At 39.3% G+C, this 12,246-nt stretch overlaps 1 protein-coding gene across 4 annotated transcripts in view; it reads right to left on the bottom strand.

The window, feature by feature from the left end:
- Positions 1 to 951: 951 nt before the first annotated feature.
- The window catches only part of GRIK1 (glutamate ionotropic receptor kainate type subunit 1), a 369,747-nt gene continuing 358,452 nt past the window's right edge, over positions 952 to 12,246 (bottom strand). For 2 of the 4 annotated variants that reach the window (XM_043593773.1, XM_043593774.1), the window contains 2 exons: positions 1,734 to 1,820; positions 952 to 1,335 (listed from right to left, as the gene is read on the bottom strand). In XM_043593773.1, coding sequence (XP_043449708.1) covers positions 1,180 to 1,335; positions 1,734 to 1,820 — 243 coding nt within the window. In that variant the 3' untranslated portion in view covers positions 952 to 1,179. The remainder of the gene's footprint in view (positions 1,336 to 1,733; positions 1,821 to 12,246) is intronic. The other 2 variants (XM_043593769.1, XM_043593767.1) reach the window with 1 other exon arrangement.

Raw genomic sequence — 12,246 nt, 5'->3', positions numbered from 1 at the left:
TGGCCCCATGAGTTGTGCCTCTGAGTTACTTCCATCATCCACTGGTCTGGCTGCCCCTGCTCTGGCCTGGCTGCAATGTCCTTTCTTTGGGTTCCTGAAAGAGCCTTCGGGTGACCCTGTCTCTTCTTCCTCAGATTCCTTTCCTTCAATCCTTTGTCTGCTTTCAGCCAGAGTGGTTGTCACCTGTCAGACCCATCGTATTCCCTTGCATTTTAGCCACGCTAAACTCCTGTCCCTCCACCATCCTGGCCCTATTCGCTCTCCTTTTGGGGCCTTCCAATATGCTGCTTCCTCAGCCTAGAATGCCTGCTTCTCCATCTTACAGTCCTCCCTTCACCTGATTAACTTGTCATCGTAATTTAGCTGTACCTTCCTCCAGGAAATCTTCCTTGGTTGAGTACATGTTCCTTTGGCTTCTGGCTTCTACTGAGGAAGTGCTCATCCTTCTTTGAGTACTCAAATGTTTTTCTTTTTTGTTTAACTATAAACTATGTGAGAGCAGGGACCATATCTGTCTTCCTCACCATAGTATCTCCAGAACCTAGAATGATGCCCAGAATGTGATGGACACTTTTATTTTTTGAATGAATTTTCCTTTTTTGTTTTTAAATCCTTTTATCTCATACTCACCAATATTCCAAGTGCCATTTTAAAGTACAAAGATGAGTAGTTTTATTTTACTATAATAACTAGGTATTTGGTATGAACTCTAAGTATTTTTTTTTAATTAGCCAGAAATGATTCTGTGTGTCTGAACCAGTTAAGAGGACTCATCAAAACAGCAAACTGGAAAACAGATGACATTTGGCAAACAAACATTGTGAATGGGAGCTGAGTAATGGAGAACAAACCAACACTCAAACTTGTTCTGGAAAAAAAAACCCAGTTGATTTATTATTATTTAGAAAGCACACACAGCAATTTATCGAGAAGGAGAAAAGGCAAAATAAGTGAGCATACAAATTCATTTTAAAAGATCCAGTGGCACTTCCCAAGTAATATCTGTCTCTGTGAGCTTTTTAAAGCTGTTGTATTTCACATATCTATATGCATACCCAGAGTTATGAATATAGATACAGGGAAACACATCACACACTTGTCAGGAATCTTTCCTCCCCAAAACCTGTAGTGAGCGTATCGTTTTCCCTCCTGAAAGCTGCCTGCAGGTGTTTTCTTGGATCATGCCACAGTCTCTTTCCTCTGAGTTCGTCTCTGATGACAAGTAAGGATACTTGTGAAGGGAGATTTCCCCTTAGTTCTTGACTTTTTCTTTAGCTTTTTCTGAGTTTTGAGTGAGATTCCCAGTTCTTCCATGATGGCATTGAAAGAGAGACACTAGAGAACATGAAATAATAGAGCATCAGTTTAACCTAACTAGCTGCCCCCTCCACTGATCTGTCTCTCACCAATACAAGATATTGGTCTAAGGTAACTCTGCCACACTGTAAATTCCCGGCCAGTTCCCACACCTCCTCCTCCACCCACTGGCCATTCGCCTTTTCTACTTGGGGAAACGGAGGCAGCAAGCTAGCTGGGTAGACTTTGGGCTTTCATTCACAAGATGCAGTATTATAAAACTACCCAGTTAGGCTCTCAAAATAGACAACTTACCTTTGCCGAGACACCAAAATAGAGTTAAGTTAAGTCATTTCCCCCATTGAGATGATCCAAACATTGATAAGTTTATCAAGGCATACAGGACACTTCAGTAATGCTATAGAAAATGAACAAACCTTCTCTACACCAAGGCTTTGTTTTTTTCTCCCATGAAACCTTACTTTGTTCCTAAAATAAAATCTAATTCTTGATGACTTTCCTTTCTGATAAAAAAAAAGAAAAAAAACAATTTTAAATTGTATATTTTCTCCAAAAAACAGAGATCTGGCAGCAGCAATGATGCAGCTGTGGTTGAAATGAAAATAATATGGTACCGAACCGCACAGCAAAGATGATGGCATAATACGAAGAGAAAATGGAGTGATGATCATGAAACGTCACGTGAGTGCAGATGGCGTATATATGTACGTATCTATTACAATTCCACTGTTATGTATTCGCATGCACAGTGTACAATGGTGTAATCAAACATAATTTGCTACCATTTTTTTGCAGCCAATATCAGATCTTTGAGTGATACATTCCTGCTAATAGAGATTTCCATAACTTAGTATTGTTCTTGATGAGGTAACCCTTAAAACACCCTTAAAATCCGCAAGCCTTTGGTAAGGTGTAAGCAAGTGCAAGCATGGGACTCCTTTGTCATGAACTCACAAAACGGATGGGTTGAAAGTCATATGACCACGTGCCACCCAATGATTTCTCTAGGCTGTGAGCTTCTGACAGGAAGGAAACTGGCGTTTCCTGTGTTCAAAGTAGGAAATGTCTCCTCCGGTCCTTGCGTATCAACGTGCAACATGTATTTTTGAAAATTTACACTCCAGTTTTGTTCCACAAAAAAGTTGATGTCGTTTAAATAAGCAATAGTTTTAATTTTTCTACTTGATTTGAAAGCTAGTCAGATACATTTGGTTCCTAGATATACATTGCTGGCCTACCAGATGTACACCTCTGAAAAAGTAGTAGTTTTTGTATGACTTCTTGTCTCTTTTGCACGTGTTTATAGACTTTGAGTTTCATTTTCATTTTCATATGGCACTAAGAATTCATGTCATTCGTGTTCATTTTCTTTCAAATCATAAGTTGTGGCTTCAGTGAATTGAGAGGGGGATCATGCCACCCAAAGAAAAACTTCAGAAATGTTTTCTATGAATTATACTTACAAAAAGTGTTATAGCACGTATGTCACAACTGAAATTTAATGTTTTTTGATAGCATTTTGTGATGTGAAATTTTTCTGTTGCCACCAGACGAACTGCATATTTTATAGTGCCATATGACACATGGTATTGTATCGGGGTCTTGCAAATTTTGCTCAGAGAGATATTTCAATGGAAGAAGTGTTTTTGTGTTTTGGGTTTGTTTTGTTTTGTTTTGTATTTTGCACAGGACATTTCTAATGTCAGGAAGATCATTAAAATGGAAGGAAGAGAGGGAAAGAAGGAGGAAGTGCAAAGGACTTTGTATATACTATTACAAACAAATCTTACAGCAACCTTATAAGGAAGGAATTCTTATGCCCATTATATAGATGGGGAAATTTACTATTGGAAATGTTAAGTAATTTGCCCAGGAAATGTGGTTCGTAAGAGCTTGCATTTGAACTCAGTCTATCTTATTTAACAGACTCAACTGCTTTCACTTGACATCAACACCTTTTTTTTTTTTACTTAACTACTATAAAGAGCTTTTATAGATTCTTTTCTCATAAATGCATGTTAAGAAATTGCAATATTTCTGTTTTACTTGAAGCCTGAAACATTTGAGTTTAGACATTTCTCTTCATTTTGCACTGAAACCACCAAAGTGAGTCTCCAAGTGTGGCTCACAACGAGGAAAGAACTTGATGAAACTCTCTTTTTCCTGTATTGGGTAGAGGGGTAACCACAGTTCTTGTCTTGACAATATGTTTTAATTATGTTTCTCTTTAAAACACAATCTTACTTCAACTTTTATATTGCCTTAAAATGCAGCAAATGTCTATTCCTTTCATTAACCCTAGGTATTTATTTTTTGCTGCCCTCATGAAAGTAAAAATATATATAGTTTTATGAGTGGTCTGGTTTCTCTGTCTTTGGTCACAAATGATGATTTCTTTTTGATTCTCACTTTGTCTCCAACTGTCAAAAAGAAAATGGCAAGATATTGGGACTGACCTTTCTGCTTCCAAGTTTTTGCTGTAGTCATAAGGAAAGATGACCTTTAAGGTCCCTACCAGCCGTGAGCTCAAGCAAACCATACACTCTTGTATCCACAGGAAATGAAAATGTGAAGGTCATCTCTCAGCACAGAGGGGCCTGGGAGGGTTTCCTATTCATTCATTGATTTGTCTTTCACAATCTCAGAATTAAAGATATAGATAGAGAGATAGAGAGAGAGATAGTTAGAGAGATAGAGAGATAGATAGATAGATAGATAGATAGATAGATAGATAGATAGATAGATATAGATAAATTGAGCTTCTGAATTAGGATAAAAATCTAAGTAGTTTTCCAAAGCTTCTATTTCTGGACTTGGTTTTTATGAACTCCCTTGTATCTGCAGAGCCGTAGAAAAATTATGGTTAAGCACAGACGTTTGAATTTCTAAACTAATTTCCTTAGAAAGTATCAGACATGTTGATGACCATCTACCACCTTGCTCAGGAGGCAGGGACATTAGGGGTAGGGTGAATACCCCAGCAGAATCCTCTGGTGTTTGGCAGACTGGAAACTAGCCTGTAGTATGCAGCCGGGGTCCTCCTATTTTTCTCTGGTGGATGGAATTCATGTTTTCAATGGATCTACATATATGACCATGAATCATACTTGTGACTTGACCCCTGGTCTCAGAATGCTGGAAGTGAAATTTCAATTGTGCTGCCTAGTAGCTGGGTTACACTGGGCAAGTTGTTTATTTTCTCTTTGATTCAGCTTCTTTATCTATACAATGGAAACAATAGTAGAATCCTTTTCATAAGAGTTATTTTGTGAACCATTGAGTGGGTACATATAAAACAGCACAATGCCTGACCCTTGGTAAGTTTCTCTATTTCTTTAAAATAACATGGTATAGGGGCGCCTGGGTGGCTCAGTCGGTTAAGCGTCCGACTTGGGCTCATCTTGCGGTTCGTGAGTTCAAGCCCATGTCGGTCTCTGTGCTGCCTGGAGCCTGCTTCGGATTCTGTATGTCTGTCTCTCTCTCTTTCTCTCTCAAAAATAAACAAACATTAAAAAAAATAAAGAATAAAATAACATTGTATAGAGGCACCTGGGTGGTTCAGTCATGTAAGTGTCTGACTCTTGGTTTCAGGATATGATCTCATGATTTCATGAGTTTGAGCCCCAAATTGGGCTCTATGCTGGCAGCACGGAATCTGCTTGGGATTCTTTCTCTCCCTCTCTCTCTGTCCTTCCCCCACTCACACTGTCTCTCTCTCTCTCTCAGAATAAATAAACTTAAAAAAATAACATTATATATATCACTGAAAATAGTTTAAGTCTATGAAACTTACTGATATGTATTTTGGTGTTTTTTTTTTTTTTTTGGATGGCAGGAAGGGAGGAACAGTGAAAAGTTGATGATCCTTTAATATTATCCATTGTATGCCCTTCTATGCATCAATTCTTTGTTTCCACCAGTGTTTTGTTAAAGTACGTTCTATACATGTTTAATACATAGATTTTTCAATGCTTATTTTATTTGTTTCAGCCAGCTCATAACATGTTTTCGTGTTTATGCAGTAATAAGATTTATGACAGCTTGTGTCTTGCCTCTGAAGGATAGGTGCTCAAGCATGAGAAAGAAATGAAAATTAGCCACAGCTCTTTGCCATTTAAAAAAACTTATCTCAATGCATCTGAACCCATTTACTGTGAATTGCTATGATGATAAGTTTGATAGGAAAATTCACTTATGAATGGATTTATAGTAATAAACTGTGTTAGTGCCATTTATGCCTTTCTGAACACTGTCCAAAGATAAAGTGATGTGTGTGTATGCAGGGATCGCATGTGTGTGCGTGTGCGTGCTTGTGTGCATGCACCTACATGTGCATGTGACTTCTCTTGCAGAGGAAAGGAAAGTGAGAAACAAGTTCATCTACTAGAAACCATGAGTGAAACTTCAGCTAGCACTGTAGTTCGCCTGGTTTTAGAAGAAGGATTTCTTTCTTTCTTTCTTTCTTTCTTTCTTTCTTTCTTTCTTTCTTTCTTTCTTTCTTTCTTTCTTTCTCTTTCTTTCTTTCTCTTTCTTTCTCTCTCTCTCTCTTTCTTTCTTTCTTTCTCTCTCTCTCTCTCTTTCTTTCTTTCAATGTTTATTTATTTTTGAGAGAGAGAGAGAAAGCGCACGCGAGCACACGCATGAGCAGGGGAGGGGCAGAGAGAGAGGGAGACACAGAATGCAAAGCAGGCTCTGGGCTCTGAGCTGTCAGCACAGAGCCCAACGCGGGGCTTGAACCCACAAACTGTGAGATCATGACCTGAGCTGAAGTCAGATGTTTAACCATCTGAGCCACCCAGGCACCCCTGATTTGCTTATTTCTTTTGCAGAAAACCATTCCTCTTCTCCATTCCTTTTGTGCCTGTAGTGTGACCCTAGTGAGCCCCCCTGTCCTCTTTTCCTGCCTTCTTTTGCTTTCTTTTACCCTCCTCTTTGTCTTGATTTTTTTTTTAATAATTGCTGACATCATGGCACCTCCTTTGGATTAATCCTTAATATTTGGTTTCTTGGTACTAGTGTGAACCTGAACATAAGTTATTCTTCTCCTGGCACCTTTATCCTTCTATTGCAAATATGCCCCTGGAAGGGATGGGAGAAGTTAAATGAATTCTTGTTTTGTACCTAAAATTACCTGCCCCCCCCCCCCCCCAGAGTCTAGGGGTGGGGAGTGATTTCCTTTACGTTATAGGAAGAACTGTGTGCTGAAATTTGATTTGGGTTTACAATATTGAAAGGACCAAGGCTAAGCTGTCTCGTATTGGCTTTCATACTGTTTGCAAATGTGGCATCAGATTGTGACTATCAGACTGATTTCTCTTGTATATTTAACATTTATGCATTCCATGCTTTATTCATTGGTACATTTAGAAGAACTTGGGGTGAATACCTTTATACCTTACATTTTGTACAGGTTTCTCTCTTTATTATGCTCTTTGTTTAAAGACACTTGAAGTGGTCTGTGACATTGTCTAATAAATTTACACATTATGTGTTGAAGAAAGATACAGATAATATTTGTGTCATTTTATAAATGTAAAAGCTTTCATTTTATATAGATATGCTTTAACTTGAAAGCAAGCTCTAACTTGAAGCCTTTTTTGTAAAGACTATTTTTAGTAAAATAGACTGAATTTTAACAAATATAGAAATCAAGGAATGGGTTACTGAGAAATGATGAGATTATCATTGCTGTTATGTTCTTGGTTTGGTTGAATTACTATCATAGTCTGGAGGCAGTGTCTCAATGATTTTTTTTTTTCTTTTTAACGAGATGGTCTAAGTATTCACATCCTTAACATTTTTAAACTGTGAGATTCAATACGGGAACAAACCTAAAATGTTCAAAATGTCAGGAAACTTTTTAAGGAATAAGAACAGAAACCTATTCATACATTTGCTACCTTAAGACTTTGGAAAGTCTGGTCACCTCTCTACATAAGTGTTTTATGTCTTCACAGGATAATTGATGATCTAAGAGCAGAGATCAAGCTTCAGTGATCCCCCACTAATTATGTTAAGGAAGGAGGAGGGAGATTGTTAGAGTAGCTATGTGTATACCATTTTGTGTGAAATTCTTGCATTCCAGAACTCAGAATTTGGCTACCATTTGCTCTGGTTTTATCAGTTTTCTGGGTTCATTCAGAATTCCTGGGCCACCTCTCATGCAGCCATCCTTGGATTAAAAAAAATATATATATCTGAGAGGTTGGGAGTCAGCCATCATATTAGCCTCGAGAATAGTGATTATGATTAATTGTGCCTGAAAGCTAATGAGGAAGCCGATTCTCATCTCCAGAATCTGTGCCAAAATTTCTGGATGGAGGAAATCTAGACATTGGCCTAAAACTTAAAAGTGTGGTCTGCTATCCCCACCTGTCACCCAGAAGCCACTCCTTACCCAGCTAATTTTCAACTGGCTCTTCACTCCTTCTACATTTTCCCTGGGGCTACAGTATATCAACCCCACTAACTTATTTTCCTATCTCTCTTTTTTTAAAACATTTTTAATCTTTATTTAGTTTTGAGAGAGAGAGAGAACCAGCAGGGGAGCAGAGAGAGAGGGAGACACAGAATCCGAAGCAGGTTCTAGGCTCTGAACTGTCAGCTCAGAGCCTGACGTGGGGCTCAAACTCACGAACCGTGATCGTGACCTGAGCCAAAATCGAAATCCCAACTGACGTAGCCAGCTAGGCGCCCCTCCTGGCTCTTTTTAATGTCACGTTTTCACCATCTCTGTCCTTTTCCTTCTCGTCTCCTCCATTTTACTTTTTTTGCCCCCACACTTGAGACTTGGTGCCAACATCTTTGCTGTCTCAGATCCTAGATGTAAGCTGATTCCCTGCATGAAAGCATATCCCAGAATTCTCTGTTTTCCAATCCGAGTTCCTTCAAACCATAAACATACACCTATGGGGGACACAAGGTTAGTCAATGACACTAGATACATGAGGATCATCTTTCTAGGGTTCATTTTTGTTTAAAGATTTTATTTAGAAAACTTTTCTTCCATTAGAATAAGTGTAAGTCTATTGTGGAATGGATATATATATATATATATATATATATATATACACACATATATATATATATACACACACACACACATATATATATGTGTATGTATATATATATATATATATATATATATATAATTTATTTATTTATTTTTAAGAATTCTTTAAGAAATTTTTCACTATGGGTGGCTGCCCAAGACTCTACAAAATTCTTGGGGGTATTAGTTCATTCTCCTCTAACATTAGGAATAATTTCATAGAAAACTTTGAAAAGTGAGGTTAACACTGAAGCAACGTTCCATTTTGATATTAATCCGTGTACTTTTCCAAATCTTCTGAATCTGAGCCCTTTTTCCCACTTTTAAAGTTATAGCAAGAGCTTTTGTATGCATTGCCCTCAGGGTGGGGATGACATAGAAAGAGGAAAAAAAGTAAAATTTGCAGCTTTGAGTTCTTAAATAGATTTTTGTGGATCTATAGAAGCCACTGCAGTCTTTGAAGCTATTAATTACAACAGCTAGGTGTTTGAAAGAAGGAAAAAGAAGGTACTTTGAATTGTAAAAGTTTGCCTTCGAGCCTTCAGGGCCCAGCCCCTGAGATTATGGCTGGGGTATGAAGCTAGGACTGTTCTGTGTTTATTTTCAAGGAGAATCATCCAGCCAGGGGCTAGGACAGCCTAGATGCTGAGGAATACCAGAGAAGGGGCCCCTCACTTGCAACTTTTGGGATCAAACTCCCATGGGGTGAAGTAAGGCAAATAGATGTGGGGACAGCTTAATAGATGAAGGGAGCTGAAAACACAAGGAAATCGTGCCCACTTTCTGTCCCATATTCAGAGGAAGCAGTCACTGAGTGCAGAAATGTCATCAGAGCTGATCATCAGGCTGGTGGGAGACTGTCTCCCATGACCTCTGAAGTGTGCTCAAGAGCAGCGAGACTTTCCCCTGCTCCAGGAGGGCACGAAAGTTGCTGATGAGTTTGGAGAGATGGCTGCAAAGTGTCCCCCCCAAGCATTATGACTAGACAGCTGCAAGTTGTTTCTGCCATAAGGATAAGCTTCAGGTGGGCTGGACATATCTGAGATGAGCAACCCTCCTTGCTTAAAAATGGCAGAGATGTGGGTTTGTATGCCAATCCAAGGTACTCCCAGTGCCTTTCTCCTGTCTGGAGTCACCATCAGAGGCCACCATGACTTTCTTCTCTGGCCTTCTGGCTTCTCTCTGGCTTCCCTACATCTCCCAAGTCTGCCTTAGCCCCTTGTGCAAGCTCGGGGCCTACACACTTCCTCTGTTATTGGCCTCATGTGTACCTGAGCAGGCCTCCATTGCTGAACTTGAGATGATACTATGAGGACTGACTTTCCATTACCACATGGAGAAGAGGGCCTGTCCTTTCTGCAACTCAGAGGCTGAGTTAGGGCCATAAATATATAATTCCAAGAAATTCTTTGCATGCCCCTTCTCATATAGAGAATGGCCTTGGCCTTGAGGTAAATTGAACCTGATGGAGGGTTTTAGTGTCCACAGTGCATATGTGCACTACCGTGGAGTCCTTGTGGTACTAGCTTATGCCCACATGTAGTGGACATACATTTTTCTCAAGCTATAAACTTAGGTGTGCAAGAAAACCATGTGATGCCATAAAAAAATAACAACAGATCCCACCTTAGAGGTTCCCATCCACTAGTAGATGTTGTCAACTCAATGTAACTCACTCATTGTTTAAAACTGAGTTTCTTTTGGTTAATGGCTCAGTTAATATGAACCTCTCCCCTCCTCCCTTCTTCTTCTCTTCTTTCCCAGGTGCATCTGGGCTTAGGAAAATTTAATAGAGGGTCTGGGCATTGGTGATGGTGGGAGCAGCTGATCCATGGCCATACTACATTCTTTGGCTTCCACTGGGGTTGGATCCTAGGAGGCCATCAGTGCTGCACTTTCTCTGCTGAGTCCTCTAAGTGCTTGTGGCCCCACTATGGTCTCCATACACATTGAGTCTTTTCCCACTCCAACCTCAACCTTTCAATCCACTGGTTCAGCCCTTCTGCAAGGCTCTTCATTGAGAAGTGCCATGGAGTTTTCACTGTTTTCCCTGAGATGCTCTGGGACTGAGCAGGACTCTACGAAGCTGTTCATAGGTTCATGACCTAGATATTGTTATTGCACCATTCTGGAAACAGTTGGATGTAAGATTTTTCTCAAGTTTTCCCATCTCCTGGGCTATACCCTGTAAACTCCAATATGGCATTTTCTGTTCAAGATCTCCCAGAACTTTTCTGAGGCTTCTATTTTCCTGTCCTCAAGTTGGGACTTGGCTCATCGATGGCCATGAAGCCTTCTCTCAGGGATTCCAGTACCACTAAGATTTAATGACTTCCCTCCCATTCTTCCCTTCTTTCCTAGTGGTCAAAAGCTGGTCAGGGATAGGAACATGAGGGAAGAAATCATTATTTTGTGTATTTCCACAACCTTGGGCCTCTGGGTTTTGGCTCTTGTTAATTATAGATAAGCTTTTCGAATAACAACTAATCTATTCAAAAAAACACCTGGTTCTTGAGACTGAAAGCCATGGTTTCCAAGATTTTTGTCTATACTACAAATCTGTAAAGTCTACTTAAAACTCAAAAGCTAAGAGTCTGATTCATCTCTGGCTTGGAAGCCGTACAGATAAAAACATTGACGCTTAAGGGTGGAGGAGGATAGGGGTAAAAACAATAGAAAATAAAAGCACATCAACCTTTTTCTTTGTTTCCCTTTGTCTTTCTTTAACAGAATTACTGAAGTTCCACTTACAGAATAGGTTTCCCCATCTCTCTTGAATTGTGACTGAGAATATAACCCATTCCATAGCTATGAATAACTTCTAGCTATGTCTTGTTTTGCTTGTTGGTTTGTTTTGTTTTGTTTTCCTTTTCTTTCTTTCTTTCTTTCTTTCTTTCTTTCTTTCTTTCTTTCTTTCTTTCTTTCTTTCACCTACTCTGTAGGCTCATCAAAGTCAAGAATGAGTCCACTTTTGTAGCCTTTCCTGTGTTTGTAACACTTTGCTTATGACTGGATGAGAACTTTTTCACTCTTTGATGCCATGATGGCCGGTTTTCTCTTTATCCAGAGTAGACCATTTCATCCTGCAGCACTGGCAGGAAAAGGTAATTCTGTTTATGACAATAAAAATTTAGTATGTTTAAGGTAACTGCACAATCATATTTATATTTGTATTTGGTATTTGGTCAAGCTTTTTTTTTGTTGTTGTTGTTTGGTCCTGCTTCTTTTTATTTCCTTCCCACTTTCTATCAAACTTAAAAAATTACTGTGGTTGCAGAGAACTTTAAATATCACCCCTTCGGGGCTCCTGGGTGACCTAGTCAGTTAAGTGTCCGACTCTTGATTTTGGCTCAGGTCATGATCTCATCATGGTTTGTGGGTTTCAGCCCCACATCGAGCTCTGTGTTGACAAGGAGCCTGCTTGGGATTCTCTCTCTCTCTCCCCCTCTCTCTGCCCCTCCCCTGCTTGCTGTCTCTGTTTCTTTCTCAAAATAAATAGAGAAACTTAAAAAAAAAAAAAAGAAAAAATGTCATCCCTTCATGTCACAGCTGGGGAGACTGAGAATAAGAGAGGGACAACGACTTGCCCAAAGTCACATAGCTATTCAGTAGCAGCACAGGGACCTGAACTCTTGGCTTGTGACTCCCAGGTCATATTTTTGTTGAGTCATTTACACCTTTTAGAATCTGTTTGGTTTAGAAGACACTGCCACTGTACACTGGAAAAGTTATTTCTAAATGGATGTTAATTGCTTCCTGGGCTCTCTGTGAATTGATGAATGTTTGGGTTTCCAGGCAAAGGAAAACCTCTTTGTATAATTACAGAAATAAACTGGTTGAGATTTCTCCAAATGACTTGCTAAATAAAGTGATCTGAC

This window comes from Prionailurus bengalensis, chromosome C2, assembly GCF_016509475.1.
Source record: "Prionailurus bengalensis isolate Pbe53 chromosome C2, Fcat_Pben_1.1_paternal_pri, whole genome shotgun sequence".
Taxonomy (NCBI): domain Eukaryota; kingdom Metazoa; phylum Chordata; class Mammalia; order Carnivora; family Felidae; genus Prionailurus; species Prionailurus bengalensis.
This window is presented reverse-complemented; position numbering and strand designations above follow the sequence as displayed.